Below are 17,854 nucleotides of genomic sequence, written 5' to 3'. Positions count from 1 at the left end.
TCTCTTCCCTTAATCTGACCCAGTAATTGACAACCCCAGGCCCTTTCTCCCTCAGTTGCCTCCCTCGGTCCGGGTTCTGACGCCCCGCCCCTCCTCGTCTCGGCCTCCGGAGAGCATCCACATCCAGGTGAGCATCGCACAGCGAGGTCCCTCGGAGTTTGCAGGGTTGGGGGAAGGACGTATTTAACGGTCACGTGTGACCGATGGGGCTGAAAACCCGGGCCAGAGTGGAGAACCTTTTTTTTTTGCCCCTGGGACTCCTAACTCCCTCTGCTCTGAAGAAGGCGAAAAGTGACATTGAGGAGAAATTCAGCCTTAGATGCGTCCCAGTTGGGTGATCTCGCTTCACCCCTGCCCCAGTTTCCTCATCCGTAAAATGGAAATACTTTTATAAATGGGCATGATAGCCACCTCTTAGGGCGGTTGTAAGACTTAACTAAGATAATCAGTATAAAGAGCACTGGCCCATAGAAGGGTGCTTAGCGAATGCTTGTGTGTGTGTCTGTCTCCCTTCTCATCATGGTCTCCAGAAATTTATAATACTGCTAAATCTTATCAGCTCTGAAAACCAGATCTTTTCTTTTTTTTTCAAATTTTTCCAATTTTTTTTTTTATTATAGTAACTTTTTTATTGCCAGAACCCACGCCTGGGTGATTTTTTACAACATTATCCCTTGCACTCACTTCTGTTCCGATTTTTCCCTCCCACCCTCCACCCCCTCCCCTAGATGGCAAGCAGTCCTATACATGTTACATATGTCGCAGTATATCTTAGATACAATGTATGTGTGCAGATCCAAACAGTTTTCTTGTTGCGCAGGGAGAATTGGATTCAGAAGGTAGAAGTAACCCGGGAAGAAACACAAAAATGCAAACAATTTACATTCATTTCCCAGTGTTTTTTTCTTTGGGTGTAGCTGCTTCTGTCCATCCTTGATCAATTGAAACTGAATTAGGTCTTCTCTTTGTCGAAGGAATCACTGGCATCAGAATACATCCTCATACATTATATATCTCAACAATGTTGAGGTATATAATGATCTCTTGGGAAAACCAGATCTTTTCAGTACGCCTTGCCTCCTGGCGTCCCTCTCTCTCCTCTTTAGATGGAGAGTGAACCTTGAAGAGCTCTTCCCAGACCTTCCATTTAAGGAGGTCCCGCAAGGAAGTTATCAACTTTTGCCACCTGCTGCAGGACTTCTCGCCGGTATAACTTTCCTGCCCTTCCCTTTTCCTTTTCAGCTTCTTTTTATGTGTCGTCAGTTTTCCTCCATTAGAATTTCTGAGGTTAGGGACTTTGTTTTTGCCTTTTCTTTTCTTTTTTTAAATTTTAATAGCCTTTTATTTACAAGTTATATGTATGGGTAACTTTATAGCATTAACAATTGCCAAACTTCTTGTTCCAATTTTTCACCTCCTTCCCCCCACCCCCTCCCCTAGATGGCAGGATGACCAGTAGATGTTAAATACATTAAAATATAAATTAGATACACAATAAGTATACATGACCAAACCGTTATTTTGCGCTACAAAAAGAATCAGACTCTGAAATATTGTACAATTAGCTTGCCTTTTCTTTGTGTCCTCTTCCCGTGGCACTGTGCCTGGGACATTGTAGGCATTTAATAAATGTTTATAACTGACTGTTAGCAAAGTTCTCAGAAAGTCATTTTCACTATTGAAGGAACTGTGACACCAAAGGCTTGAGAAATAAAAACATTTGGAAGTTGTAGGATTGCCTTACAACAGGGTCTGTTTGAGAGTAATTTATTTGAGAGTTCATTACAAATGAATGTAATCGGCATGCGTTGGGACTTCTCAGCTTTTTTTTTTTTTTCAGCAAGCACTTGAGTAAGAATGAAAGAAGAGAATGGTGGGAAGTAAGAAAGAAGAGAATGGTGGGAAGTAATTTGGAGTTAGTTTTTCAAGGTTTGATTGGCTATAGAACAGAGGGCAATGGGATTCAAGAGTAGAGTTGAATAGGATCATCAAAGAGTCAAGATAGGGAAGGAGGAATGCCGAGTTAGGAAAATATTGAGAAGTAGGGGAGATTAGAAATCCTGATGAGAACAGAGAACTGGATTAGGGGAAGATGAAATAATAATAAATTATGATTAGATAAAGACATTATGGAGGGTATGAACTTAGAATACTTGTGGATAAAGAGAAGATCAAGGTTGTGATCATCAATTTGTAGCTGAGGTAAAGTGGAAAAAGAAAGTCATAGAAAATGATATAGAAAACGTAAGAGACTGGAAAATTAGAATATTTGAGGGAATATCAATATGTATGGATCCAGTGTCCTAGTGTGAAGGCAGGAGTTGGAGTGGAGAAAAAAACATGAGCCTGTCCCAGAACTCAGTGAATAAGGAGGAAGATGGAATAGGTGGATAATGACCACCAAGAACTGATTGGGTAATAATCTGGAGATAGCAATTTCAAAGGAGTAGAGGTTGGTAAGTGACGGTTGAAGAAAGAAAGTCTGGAAATATCAGTGGAAAGTAAATTGTAATTTTACTTTTGTTCCATGACCAATGAGTTGGGAGTATAAGAAGGACAGCTAAAACTGGAAAGGTGTTTGGGTAAGTAAGCAGTGTCATCAGAGTGCCCAGAGGAAGGAGTGAGAAAGAAATCAGGCTAGGGGTGAGGCAGAAAGCAGGTTTAAAAGAGGAGCACACCAGTGCTTCTCTTCCTCCTGCTATTTTGGTAGGGAAGGAAAAGGGTAGGAGAAAAATTAAAGCTAGAAGGGGCCTTAGATATCATGGTCTTACATATGATCACACTAAGGACTAGAGAGGAGCAGGATCTTCCTGAATGTCACATAGCAGATGGTGAGCTTGAAATTCCATATTCTTTTTTTCTATAGCAGTCTTGATGTAGTTACAAACCTCATGTTCCTTGTTTAGACTTTTAAAAATTCATCCAAATGGATCTGTGATATTCCTAATATGTTGGTGATCTGCAGATGGACAACTGTCTGTCTGCCCAGCTGCTGTGTTACTTTTGTCAATGTCCTCCCATAAGTTTGCCATAGAAGGTCCCACCAGTATGCTAAACTTTCCTGATTTGCTCTTCATAGTTCTCATATAGTAATGGATAAATGCTATAATGTATATAATATTATGGTATTACAGGTTTACAAAATGAGGGAGATAGAAGATCATTTGAAAACCATGATGAATTATAAAAATAGCTACTAGAAGGAAAATTAGGAAGTAAATAATAGAGCACTGTGAGTGATCATTAAGATAATTAAATACAAATTCTCCAAATTTATACTTTTTGGAGAAAAGATGAGTTTTCTTTTAGATATGTTGAATTTTGATGAGACACCCAGTTTGAAATTCTCAATGGCCAATTTTGGACAACTAAGAATTCCAATAGTTTGGAATTTTTGTAAACTGACATCATTTTTTTGATTTGTTAGTATAATAACAATAATAATCACTTGTATTTATCGCAAAATACTTTACAGATTTCTCATTTAATTGGTATAAGTTGCTATAAAATGTAAATCTTGTCAGCTTTATATTCCTATTTGAAATTATTTTCCTAATCCAGACACAAGATTTATTTAAGATTTACAAGTTATTTATGTATATATGCATGTGTTATTTGATGATGTATATGTATTTGAAAGTATTATTACAAATGAAAATGGTGCCTATCCTTGCCATGATCTTTGATTCACATAGTTCATACTTCAAGAATCCATGCTTTCATTAGTATAAGTACTCCCTCCACCAATAGATATTACTTGTTCCCCATCATAGGAGAGGGCCTTTGTAAGTCCTATGTATTCCCTAAGGTTGACCTTTCAAGACTTGGCTAGGCTGATTTTTAGACTATCATTATAGAATCTATCATAATTCTTTGTTTGTGAAGTCTTTTAAGCTTGTAATGGCATCCTTGGAGCTTTTAGTAGTACACTGGCATAGGCTTTGGGAAACCACAACTGTCTTCATAACGAGGTATTCAAACAGGAGAGGATATGATGCAATATATGAAACTTAATAAGACTTCTTAGCAACTTTCTTATGTTACACGAAAATTCTGTCTCACTGCCTCATTGTAGAGTGGAGGTGAATTCCCAAAGCGTATGAGTGGAGCACAAATTATGGAAGGGCTTACTAAGCTGGAAAGATCCAAAGTGGAGACAAATTGCATGTCAATCACCTGAGGGCCAGCTCAAGTTTAGAGTAGGTTTTCCTTAGGTTGACTGAAGGGTGATGGGCAAAAATTTGTCTTTACATAGCTCTTGATCCTCAAGTGAAACTCCTAGATTTTGTTTGATTTATTTCCCAAATTACTTTCCTTCCTTAATTTTTTACATTTTTTTTTAAAGGATTGGCATAAGGAACATGGAACCTACTTCTTGTGATACATTTGTGGCTTTGCCTCCTGCAACAATTGGCAATAGGATTATTTTTGGAAAAAATTCAGATAGAGTCTTTGATGAAGTACAAGAGATAGTTTATTTTCCTGCTGCATTTCATGGCTCTGGAAAAAAACTTGAGGTAAGGTAAAATGTTTTGTTCAATATATTATTCTTAAGAACCATGATTAGTTTTTTGTGAGTGAGACAGTATTCCAGGGGATAAGCAAGTTAAAAAGTTAGGAAATTAAATATGAAAAACAATTCAATAAAAATATATGCACTTTTGTAATATTTTGTATAAATCAGTTCAAAAAGCCTTTATTAATTACTTTTTTTGTATAGAGTACTGTAGTACTAGGGATATAAAAACAAAAAATGAGACGATCCCTGTTTTGTTTTGTTTTGTTTTGTTTTTGAACTTCTGTTCTATACTTCTGTGCTTAAAATTTTACAGTGACTGTGCTTGATGTTGTTGTTCAGTTGTATTCAACTCTTTATAACTCCTTTTGGGATTTTCTTGGCAAGGTTACAAGAATGGTTTGCCATTTTCTTCTCCAGCTCATTTTACAGATGAGGAAATTGAAGCAAAAAGGGTTAAGTGACAGGGTCACACAGCTAAGAAGTGTCTGAGGTCACACATGAATTCAAGTCTTCTTGAATCCTAACATTCTGTCTATTGCAATTTACTTTATAAACTCTAAGCTCTTTATTCTTGCATTCAAGGCCTACCACAGTCTCTATTATGTCCTTATCTTTCAAGTTTTATCTAACATTACTCTTTTCTATGTAACTTTATAGTCTATAAATATTAATAAACAACCTTTCTGTTTTCTACTGAGTGAACTCTGAGTAGTCATTTTGGGTAAGGGTCTTCTACATCCCACACATTTTTAAATACCTTTTTGTTTTTCCCAATACATGTAAAGGTACTTTTTAACATTCAGTTTTTCTGTCTCCCTAATCCCCTCCTCGATAGCAAGTAATCTATTATAGGTTAAACATCTCACCAATCTTTCTATAAGCTTTTTTTTTTTTTATCTGTTGGATCAAAGGGTATGCACAGTTTGATAATTTTTTGAGCATAGTTCCAAATCACTTTCCAGAATGGCTGGATAGAATACTATATTTTAGATTGTTTTTATATTGGTTAATTTTTTAGAGCAGTTTTAAATGTATTTTGTAATATTTTTAATTATTGTTGAGCTCTGTTTAGTGCTTTTTGTTACACTTCTTTTGTAATAATTTGGCTAGAAAACTATTGAATTTCAGCTTTTGCTAAATCATTAACATTCTTTTTTTAAACTATGAATTTCTTTATAGTGCACCTATATAGAAATTGAACAGGTGACAGAAACATATGCTGTCATCCTGAGTCGGCCATCTTGGTTATGGGGTGCAGAAATGGGAGCCAATGAACATGGAGTTTGCATTGGTAATGAAGCTGTATGGGGAAGAGAAGAAGTAAGCGATGAAGAGGCATTACTTGGCATGGACCTTGTCAGGTTATCAGATATATTTGTGAGTTTTGTAGGAAAATAAAAACAAACTATATTTTATAAAACTTAATTTTATTTTTAAAATTATAATGCCAGACTTTTAAAAATGTTCTGATATTTGTTATATTACTTTTAGAGAGTAAAAAACATTATTTTTTTGGCTAAACTCCAGAACAGAAAGATGAAATAGTAAGAATTGCAAATTTTTATAGAGGATAAATTTAATTATTAAAAAAATTTTATGTTGAGATTAATATATGATATCTTACAAACAACAATTTTGAAAAAATGCAAATATCTTATAAGAACATGTTAAATTTTATTTTAGGCTTGGTCTTGAAAGAGCTGATACAGCTGAAAAAGCAGTTACTACTATTGTCAATTTACTAGAAAAATATGGACAGGGTGGAAATTGTTCGGAGAGTATGGTATTTAGCTATCACAATAGTTTTCTGATAGCTGATAGGCATGAAGCCTGGATTCTCGAAACTGCAGGACAATATTGGGCAGCAGAAAAAATAGAAGGTATGGACAACATATTGTTGAATTCATTTTATGATACATTAAATACTTTTAATTCCTCATACTTTACTGGATTGCTTCTCAGGACTGAAAGGTATTCATTTGTCCAAGATGTAAATCTGATGTAATATAAGGATGTTTTGGAGAAGAAAGATCTTGGTTGTTTTCCCATATTTGGCCAATTTGAAGTGTAATTTCCTTCAGTATAAACTATTTCTGATATTTTAATCAATAGCTCTTTTGACCTTATTTATTACTTTTTATTGTTCTTCCCTACTGTCACTTGATACTAAGGTGTGTGGACTTGGAGAGGAATTTTTGAGCATTTGACCATTCTAGGTACTCAGATTAGATTTTTTAGGCTTTTATTATAGGTACATTAAAATATAAAATCTAGTCATTAGTAAAATCAATTCAGTTGTTTGAGAATGTTTTGCATTAATTTTAGCTGGGAGATAGATATTGAGTTAAATCCATGTGTGGCGTATGATTAGCAGGTGTTCTGGATGATGGAAGAGCACTCTTAACCTATGGTTTCTTCTCTCAAGAAACTTCCAGTCTCATTGGAAGGTTAGGCAAGGAAGACACACAGGATGAAATTTTAAAAAATACAAAATAATACAGTAGTACCTATGATTGATCCATAATGAGTGATAAAGACATTGCATTTTAGGAGTCTAGAAACATGGATTTGGATTTTTAAAAGATCTTAGAGATCTTTATTTTACAGATAAAGAAAATGAGAGCAAAAAGGTCACATGGCCAGCCCAGATCACACAATTGGAAGCTGGGACTTGGTGGTTACAACCCAGGACTGGGAATCAAGAAACCAAGTTTAAATCTTGCCTCAGATGCTTATTATTTATGTGAACCGGAGCAAATTACATCACCTCTTGGGGTGCTGGAAAATGGGGATAATGAGAATACCTATCTCACAGGGTTGTTAATGAGATGAGCTCATGTATACAAAATATTTTGCAAATTGTAAAGTGCTGTATGCTAGCCATTATCATTTCTTCCTCTTCAGATTAAATTTTCACTGTCCTTTCCAATAATAGATTTCAGTATAAGGTTTTCTTCTGTGAGTAGAAGTAAATCATAAGAAACAGTTGACAAAATTCGATTTAGTTTAACACATATTCATTTAGGTCTTTATCACCTCTTGCAAAATCCTGCTAATTGGTCTTCTTTCTGAAGTATCTCTTTCTTCCAGTATACCCTCGACACAGATGCCAATGCAAGATCTTAAAATACAAGCTTGATCATGCTCCTCCCCTGCTTCAAAACCTCTCTTAGCTCTTTTCTCTGGGATCAAATACAAATTGCTTTATTTGGCATTTAAAACTCTTTACAACCTGACTATTCCCCTTCATTCAGTAAAACTAACTTGCCTGCTGATATTCACATAGAAACTTCTGTATTCCTCCAAGTCCAAGGCCATGCTCTCTGTCTGAATGCACAATATCTTCTCATCTGTTAGAATCTACATCCTTCCTCAAACTTAGCTTGTGCCACTTTCTACCACAAGGCTTTTTACAATGCTTCCAGCTGCTAGTATCTCTCAATGTGAAATTCCCCTGTATTTACTTTGTATATTTTATATATATATATATATATATATATATATATATATATATATGTACATGCAGTTTTTTCCTCTATAATATAAGCTCCTTGAGAGCAAAAACTATTATTTTTATGTCCTTGTATTCCTAGTGCCTAGCAAAAGTTTATATAATAGCTGCTTAATAAATGTTTATTGATCAATCTGGCTATATATAATTTTTTTTCTCTTTGATAACAGAGGGAGTTCGTAATATTTCCAATCAACTCTGTATAACCACCAAAATTGACCGAGAACATCCCAAAATGAGAGAATATGCTAAGGAAAAAGGTTGGTGGGATGGTCAAAAGGAATTTGATTTCACGGCTGTGTATTCCCATCTTCAAAATTCCTGTATTACCACATTAACAGGCAGATACTGTGAGGGTTCCAAGCTTCTGAACAAATATAAAGGTAATCTTTTTATTTAAATAACATCTGAATGAAATTTTTGCAAGCATTTGTATATTCCTATATAGTAATGATAAAAAGTCTTTATGAGGACTTATAAACAAATTCATTAAAACTTTATTATTCTTTTTTTTTTTTTTTTAATTTAATAGCCTTTTATTTACAGGATATATGCATGGGTAACTTTACAGCATTAACAATTGCCAAACCTCTTGTTCCAATTTTTTACCTCTTACCCCCCCCCCCACCCCCTCTCCCAGATGGCAGGATGATCAGTAGATATTAAATATATTAAAATATAAATTAGATACACAATAAGTATACATGACCAAAATGTTATTTTGCTGTACAAAAAGAATCAGACTCTGAAATATTGTACAATTAGCTTGTGAAGGAAATCAAAAATGCAGGTGTGCATAAATATAGGGATTGGGAATTCAATGTAATGGTTTTTTGTCATCTCCCAGAGTTCTTTTTCTGGGCATAGCTGGTTCAGTTCATTACTGCTCCATTGGAAATGATTTGGTTGATCTCGTTGCTGAGGATGGCCTGGTCCATCAGAACTGGTCATCATATAAAAACTTTATTATTCTCTAAGCCAACTGCTGCTTCTGATGTAATAATTTCCAATGTACTGAACACCAATATTATGCCAGAAAAATTATCTTTTAGCAAATTGCTGAATGACAGATATTTCCTTTTTTTTTTTTTTTAAATAAGTTTCACCAAAAGGAGTCAGTTTTATTTAGATAATAAAAACCATAGTGTCTGTGACCTACATGTTCTTTCACTGACTGAAGCACGAATTGATTCTAAAAGTCAGAATTTAGCTTTTAGTAAGTGAGATAGTTAGGGACAATTACTTTCTTCATTAGTGTTTAGTGTTAATTACTATTAAGTATGAGGAAAAATAAAAACTAGTGATGGAATTTTTAACATACATAATATTTTCATATTTTCTGCTGTTTTGAAAAGAGATATCATAGCTTTGTTAATATTATCAATAAGTGCTTTTCACAAAAAGCATTCTATGAACAATTTTATTTTACAAAAATTCTTGTATAAATGCTGCTTAAATGAAATTCATTTTTTTTTCCTTTTGAAAAATAGGGGCTTTTAGAGAATGTTTTAAAATTAATTTTCTCAGTTACTATGTCTAGTATTTGAGTATTGTTTCATCTCATTGGCTCTATAACTAAAATATTGATTACCTCTTTGGGGAAAAAAGGCCATATCTGAAGGAAGAAGATATAGGGGCTTCTCTAGCAATATTATTCAAGAGATTTTAAGAAAAAGAATAGTCACAAACTGTATTGTGGAAGTGATTCATTTTCTTTTCTTCTTTTTCTGTGTCCTCAATAACTGTGAACATAGGCTGAGATCACCTTTATTTTGCCTAATATTAAGTTGGACTGATAGTTTAGACTTTTCCACAATATCAGTAGGTGCTTAAAAACCACAGATTGACTATTTTCAGTTTTGATGGAATAAGATTTATACATATTTTTGGTTAATATATATGTTATCAAGCAATGTCAATGCTTTAATTAGAAAATCGACTCTCAGGTTATCTAGTTTTTAACCTGTTAGAAGTAGATTACATTTAGAAAGATTTCAAAATTCACTTTTCTTTGTTGTTTATTTTTGTGTGTTTATACACATTTCTAGAAACTTGGGTAGAATAATTGTGTAGGTTGTGTTAGAGGATTGTGATGTTTATTTATGACAGTAAACTTCTTTTAGCTTAGGAATTAGAACCATCAGACACTTATTATAAAATGTTCATTGTTGAACTGTGAAAGAAGTGTAAAAAATCATGTTATTAGGATAATTGATGGAGGAAAGAAAAGGGCTTTGAATTTACCATCTACTTTGTAATATGTTAAAATTAAATTGTTTAATTACAAAATTAATTGGAAAGTTAATTTCTTTTTAATTCATAGGTAGTTGCAATAAAAAAATTGGTAGCTAATTTTAAAAATTTTCTGTGTAGAAAAGACAATTCATATAGTTCACTGTGAATCTTCAAAAGAGGAAAGGCCTTTTTCTCACTCTAACATTCAATTTTCTGGTAATCATTGTAACTTTTCTTTAGATTTCTATAGACCAACACTGCTATGTTTCTCTTCCAACTGTTCCTTTATGGTAGCTATTAACTGTGCTGCATGTATATCCAAATTGCAAATACATTCACTCATGCATTTGAAATAACTAGTTTAAATTGCAATGAAATTGCACCCCTGTGTTTTTTATTCATTTTACTGAACCCTACCACCACAGCCTTAGTACTTATTCAATGCTTGCTAGTGGATTACTTATAGCTATCCTGCTCTTGTGATCATGTAAATCCTTCCTTCATTTCGAGAATTGTAGGTTTTGAATAGAGAAGACATTTTCATAATACCTGTATTATAAGAGTGTTATGTTTCTGTCACTGTATTCATTATAAATCCTTATTTTCAGGAATTTAGGTCTCAATCTCTTTAAAATCACACTGGGTGTTCCTGTTATCTACCTGATTCATAGGTTTTTGTTTGTTTGTTTTTTTTTTTTTTGGTAGTTTGGGCTTTGTCTGTCTTTCAAAAAAATATTAAGAGCTGTTTTTAGAAGTTGCCCAATATATATTTTTAAAATTTTTGTTTTCAATTTATTACAATAAATTTCACTTGTAACAGGATAATTTATGGAGAACAATTAGCTATTTTCTCAGCATTTTTAAAGCCATTGATGGCTTATTTTCTTTTCCTTTCCAAACCATGTTTTTCATCCTCATCCTGATCCCCTTCTTCCCAGGCCATCTCTCCTGCACAGGCTACACTTTCTTGACCTTATATTGATCCTTGATGAACCATTTCAACTTTTTACTGTCCTCCAGAAGCTCTTGTCTCTTGATCCTATTGAAAATCTTGCCCTGCCCATTTTCAGCCTTGAATTACTCCCACTAGCTACTACCTTTGCCTCAACATATACATTGTTGAACAAAGCTGGAGAAAACCATGAAACTGTTGACTGGGTCTACTACAAGTTTATGTTTCATGTCTTATTACATCTTATTCCCTTCGTTTCCCGACTGTGTATATTCTACATTCTGTAACACTCAAAATTCTGGATTCAAATTTTGTCTCAGACACTTCTTAGTGATATAATTCCCAGCAGATTACTTTATCTGTCTCAACCTCAGTTTTCTCACTTGCCAAGTGGAATAAAAATAGCACCTACCTCTCAGGGTCATGGGGAGCATTAAAAGAGAGATTTTTCGTAAAGGTCTTTGTAAAGTTTTAAAGTGCTATACAAATATTAGCTATTCTTTTTCTTCAGAATAATAATTATGCTGAAGTTATCACAGACATAGACTTAACATTTCCCACTTTGAGGAAGGAAGGGACTTTTGTGATGTAACATTCTCTTATTATTTGGCTCCCAAGGGAGAAAAGTTTGGAAAATGTCTAAATAATAATTTTAAAATCATTGTTACTTAAATAACTTTATTCCTAGTCCATGTGCAAAATAGGAATGGTTGCATTTTTTTGTATTGTTCCCTTTTTGCTTTTTATTCTTTTGGGAGTTCTGTCTTAGCTATAATAATTTATATAGCTAATGTTCTCTTAAATTTATTCCTAGTTGGTTATGAGCTTGATGAGTTTCATGTAGCAAATTTGATAACAGAGACTATATTTTGTTAATATCTTAGGCAGTGTTTATAGTGAGACCAACATTTCATGTTATTAATTATGAGCAGAGAAAACACTTTATATGTAAGAAAGACTTGAGTTAATTATAGATCTAATTCTTATAGGTTTTTGTTGTGGCTTCTATTCTGGCAAGAGGACTTAGGGAAAATGAGTTTTACTTATATAGGTCTGTAAAGTAAATTGCTGTCATGCCAAACTGAGTTAGGATTTGTTAATATATTTGTATAACTAATTTAATTTTCACATTTTCAATAGGAAGCATGACTTCTGAAAAAATGATGGAAATTCTTCGAGATAAAGAAAGTGGCATTAATATGGAGGGAGAATTTCAGACTACTAGCAGCATGGTTTCTATTTTGCCTACAGATCCTACTCTTCCATGTATTCATTTCTTTACAGGAACCCCTGATCCTGAAAGGTGAAGTTAGAGGTGGGGGATTAAGGGATAGGGAAAAGAAACTTAAAATTTAGTTAAATTAATATCATTTAAATTTTAATTAGAATTTTTAAACAGTTTAAAATATAGGATATATTATCTTGTAAATATTTAGTCTTACATCTATGAACATATAATTGTCAGTAGTAAATACTTTGTTTCTATAAGAAGAGATAAATATGTTAAATATTTTTTGGTTATATAAGTTAAACACAGTTTATTAATGGAAATTTTCCTAGAGAGAATAATAGGAGAAAATAAATGTTTTAAATGCTTTTATATCTTGATTGCCCTTAATAAAGACTTTGTTTTTTTTGCTTCTAGATCTGTTTTTAAACCATTCATTTTTGTACCAAATATAACTGAGTTATTAGATACTAGCTCACCAACATTTGGACAAGAAGATCCAGTTAAAAAGAAGCCACGTTTTCAGAATAAGCCTGACAGAAGACATCCTCTTTACCGAAAACATGAAGAGGCAGTAGAAATGATAATTTCCAATAAGGTATAAAATTCAATTTGATTTGACATTTATTAAATGTCTGTTTTATACAAAACCAGTTATAGGTCCATAGCCATTGTGGTGGTAAGATGCAAAGTTCTTTTAGACAAAGGATCTGTCTTAATAGAACCTATAGTCTATTTCAAGAATTATTAGTGTTTCATCTATAACCACCAGTCTGACTTTCAACTTGTATAAACAGGTTCAAAAAAGTGTTTGGTGAAATCACAGATTTCTATTTTCTAATATATTTTTGAGGGAAATGAGATATTTGTGACATAGGACACATGCCTTACCTTAGCCTAAAAGTGATTGAAAGGCAGATAGGACCATCTATTGTCTAGTATCCCTTGTTATTGCATTAACAAGTAATATTGGGTAGGATGGATTATTATTCCAATGTGACATTTATTTTCTTTTTCTGAATATATTAATATTCCTTCGCATGTTATTTATGTTCTTTATGTTTCTTTCTGACATAGTATTTATCTTTTAAATTAGTAAAAAACAATGGTGATAAGAAATGGGCTTCACAGTGTTTTACACTTAAGTCCAAAAACCAGCTTCACAAATATAAAATTGCAAAATTTGCAAAATTGCAAAAATAAAATTTTGCTGGACAGCAGTTTGTCTGAAAGAGATTTTAGATATTTAGAGTTAGGGTTAGTACCGATTTTAACAGTGTAATTTAGCAATCAAAAAGATTTAATTATTCTCAAAGTCACCAGAGAGAGATAGTGTCCAGGACTAAGTAGGTAAAAGTTTCTCTGTATTATACCCTGTCCAGAAGACATTTAGAGTTTTGCATTTAGTTATGGGCAGCACATTTTAGAAGAATTTAGATGATCTAGAAAGTATCTAGTGAAAGATAATCAAGATGGTAAAAGGCCTTAATATTATGCCATAAAAGGATTGGTAGGAAAAAATGCCCGGAGAAAAGAAGACTTATGAGGTCATTATTGTTCTCTCTCTTTCTTTCTTTAAATTTGGATTATTTTTTTTAATAGTATTTTTCCAGATACATGCAAAGATAATTTTCAACATTCACCATTCCAAACTTTTCTCCCTCTCACCCTTTCCTCACTCTCCAAGACAGCAAGCAATCCAATATAAGTTAAACATGTGCAATTCTTCCAAATATTTCCATGTTTGTTATACTGTGCAAGAAAAAGTAGTTCAAAAGTGAAAGAAAAAGAAAAAAACACACAAGAAAACAAATAACAACAACAAAAAAAGGGTGAAAAACTATTCTTTGATCCACATTCAGTCTCCATAGTTCCCTTTCTGGATGTGGATGATACTTTCTATCATAAGTCTATTAAAATTGCCTTGAATCACTTCAGTGTTGAAAAAAGCTAAATCCATTGCAGTTGATTATCACATAATCTCGTTGTTGTATACAGTGTTCTCTTGATTCTGCTCACTTAACATGTAAGTTCATTTAAGTTTTTGTAAGTCTTTCCAGGTTTTTTCTGAAATCAGTGTACTCATCATTTCTTATAGAACAATAATATTCCATTACATTTATATACCATAACTTAATCAGTCACTCCCCAACTAATGGGCATCTACTCAGTTTTTAGTTCCTTGCCACTATAAAAAGAGCTGCTACAAACATTTTTGCACATTTGGTCCTTTCCCCACTTTTATTATCTCTTTGGGATACAGGCCCAATAGAGACATTGTTGGATTAAAGGGCATGTACAGTTTGATAGCCCTTTGGGCATAGTTCCAAATTGTTCTCCAGAATGGTTGAGTCATTTCTCAACTCCATCAACAATGCATTGGTGACCTAGTTTTTCCACATATCTTTCAACATTAATAATTATATTCTCCTTCCATCTGAGCCATTCTGAGAGTGTTAAATGTGAAAATTGCCTTTCTATGTCCTTTGACCATTTAACTATTGAGGAATGGCTTATAAATTTGAGTTAATTCTCTTCTCTACTTTAGAAATAAGGCCTTCATCAGCAACAGAAAAAAAAATTTCCCCCCAGCTTTCTGTTTCCCTTCTAATCTCGGATTGGTTTTTGTTTGTTCAGAAACTTTTAAATTTTAATGTAATCAAAACTATCCATTTTTTTTCATTTCATAATATTCTTTAGTTCTTCTTTAACTTTAAAGTCCTCCCTTCTCCACAGATCTAAGAGGTACACTATATCTTATTCTCCTAATTTGCTTATAGTATCACCTTTATATCTAAATCATGAATCCATTTCGACCATCTCTTAGTATAGAGTATTAGATGTTGGTCTATGCCTAGTTCATGATTGTTCTCTTGAAGCATAGAAAAGAATCAAGTTAAAGGGGATTAACCTTATTCTGCTTGGCTCCAGAAGTGATTTTACAGAAAAGTTTCAGAAAAGCATATTGGAGCTTGATGTTTGGAAAAACTCTGCCCTATATAGCTCTCTCCTAAAGGGAATAAAAAGCTACATGAAGTGATGAATTTCTTGTGAATCTTTAAGCAAAAACTGCATAATTGTCTGACAAGTATATTATAGATAGGATTCTCACTCAGGTACAACCCAGATTAGGTAGATAGCTTTTGAGATTCCCTTCAGAATCTTAGGATTCTGTGAAAACAGGTTGGTCAGTTAAGTGGTGAAAAAAAGTCAACCAGTTTTTTTCAGAAAAGTTGATTCTTAATTTATGTATTAACTACCTATTTTTCTTTATCACTCGTTTCCCAATTTTAATTAAACTTTGAAAATGCCTTTCTTGAGTTACAGAATTTCAGATGTGGACAGGACTTCAAACTTTAAGACTAACCTATAAACCAGAATTCATTCTCAAAAACCCTAACAAATGGTCACAAAGCCTTTGCTTGAGGAGGAAACCACCATTCCCAAGGCATCACAACTACTTTCAGATAGCTGTAGTTATTAGGAATTTTTCCATCTATTGTTTCAAGTTGTGTTCTTTGGAATGAAGCAGAAGGTTAATCCTTTCACATGACAGTTTTTCAAATAATGGATGCAGCTGTCATCTTCCACTGAAGTTTTGTCTTTTTCAGGCTAAACATCCCATTACTTTATTTGATTTTCATATAGCATGAGTTTATGGCATCTTTTTAAAAATGGGGTATCCAGAACTTAATTCAGTATCCCACAAGTCTGAAGTATAGCAGAACTGGAATGGAAATTTATTGAAGCATTTTTAATGTATAATAAGGCAAAAATTAGAGTTAATGTCACTTGCAGTTGATTATGTATAATTTATATTTTTCAAAAGAAATTAAAAGAGTAGGAGTTCCACAACAAGGGTAGTCAACTTTGTTGATTTTATTAATACTTTTTCTTTTTAGACTAAAAGAATTTATCAATTAATGTGATATTTTTCAAATTATATTGAATTGCCTTTAAAAATTAGGATTATTTTAAAATTATATAAAAAAAATTAGGATGTATTAAATTACAATTAGTGTGTGTTAACTATAGAATAGCAAGGTGGTGTATTGGAAAGATGGGTGCATAGGCCCTAATCTTGGCTTTGTCACTAACTGATTGTGGGATTTGGGGCAAGTAACTTAACTTTTTTGCATTGCACTTTTGCATATGCTAATTGTGTTGGGCTTTATTCCTAATTTACTTCCAGCTGGAAAATTTGGAAATTAGTTTCTCCCTTGTATATTTCTTTTTTTCATTCTATCACATTTATGTCAACTATTTTTAAGCCCTGTAGTCATGGAAATAAATATGCTGGGCTCTTGGTGAGGTACAAAGATACTTGAGACATTTTCCTGATATCACTGACAAGAGGGGAATATAACACAAAGCCAACATTAAGTCATTAAGTATTATATAATTAGCTGTTGTGTGGAAAAAAATAAGAACACAAGAGCAGTCCTAAGTCTTCTGTAATGTCTGAATATCAATTTTTCATTAAATACATCTATCTAGAAAAACATTTTGTATTAATCTCAGAAAAATTTATTTCAAAATGGTTTCAGAAATGGGAAGCCACAGGCATTTTCAAAGCCTGCATTAAAAAAATGCATTAAAATTTTTTCTTTCCTTTTCTTTCCATCTTGGTGAAGAAGTGTGAATTTAAAACCTATCCTACCTAGATTTCTCTCTATGGTTATTTCTGTTTTCTGTTTTGTTTTGTTTTGTTTATATGATGTCTTAAATGGCAGCAATTTAAAAGTTTTTTTTGGTTATTGTTTTATCATTTCTGTTTTCAAACGATGGAAGGAGAGAGACCCATGAAAATTGTTTCAAAATTAAAATGAATCTCGTATGAAGAGATTGGTAGATGGGAGACTAGAATAAAGGCATTTGTTGATCTTTTAAAATCTTGTACTGTATTAATATTTTATTTTAAAATTATTCTTTTAGGAAAGAGGAAGAAAAATGCTGGAAGAGATGAAAATACTGGAGAAAGAAATGCTCAAAGAGATGGAATCAGTCCTTCAAAATAAGAATCTTGATGTAAACAGAGCTGCTAGCCTTTTTTCTCAATATGTGAACAATGAAATGAAAATTTATGAATCAAATATTAGCTCTTTCTGAACCTAGCATGTTCAAAGATCTTCTTTAAAATCAGTCTTAAGCTTATTAAATCTAGCAAATCTGAGTTCAGCAGATTTTATCACTTTAGTAATATTCAGGTAACTGAAATTTCATCTTGACTATTATAATAAAATTATCAAGCCATTTTTTTGGGGGGATATTGAAAAAAAAAATTAAGTTTACATGAATTTTAACTAATATACTTATTTCATAGAACATTTAAATGTTACTTGGAATTAGGAAACTTGAATATTATGTTACTGTCAAAGTAATTATGAATTTCAAGCTGATTTTCTAATG

At 32.9% G+C, this 17,854-nt stretch overlaps 1 protein-coding gene across 1 annotated transcript; it reads left to right on the top strand.

The window, feature by feature from the left end:
- Position 1: 1 nt before the first annotated feature.
- On the top strand, positions 2 to 17,619 carry SCRN3 (secernin 3). Its single transcript, XM_003763979.2, has 8 exons — positions 2 to 127; positions 4,346 to 4,517; positions 5,699 to 5,880; positions 6,203 to 6,399; positions 8,201 to 8,413; positions 12,358 to 12,520; positions 12,863 to 13,043; positions 17,381 to 17,619. The coding sequence occupies exons 2-8, from the start codon at positions 4,362 to 4,364 to the stop codon at positions 17,552 to 17,554; spliced, it is 1,266 nt and encodes a 421-aa protein (XP_003764027.1). The 5' UTR covers positions 2 to 127; positions 4,346 to 4,361; the 3' UTR covers positions 17,555 to 17,619.
- Positions 17,620 to 17,854: the final 235 nt, after the last annotated feature.

The sequence above is a fragment of the Sarcophilus harrisii genome, chromosome 3 (assembly GCF_902635505.1).
Source record: "Sarcophilus harrisii chromosome 3, mSarHar1.11, whole genome shotgun sequence".
Classification (NCBI taxonomy): domain Eukaryota; kingdom Metazoa; phylum Chordata; class Mammalia; order Dasyuromorphia; family Dasyuridae; genus Sarcophilus; species Sarcophilus harrisii.
The sequence above is the reverse complement of the archived record's forward strand: the minus strand, read 5'-3'. Positions and strand labels throughout refer to the sequence as shown.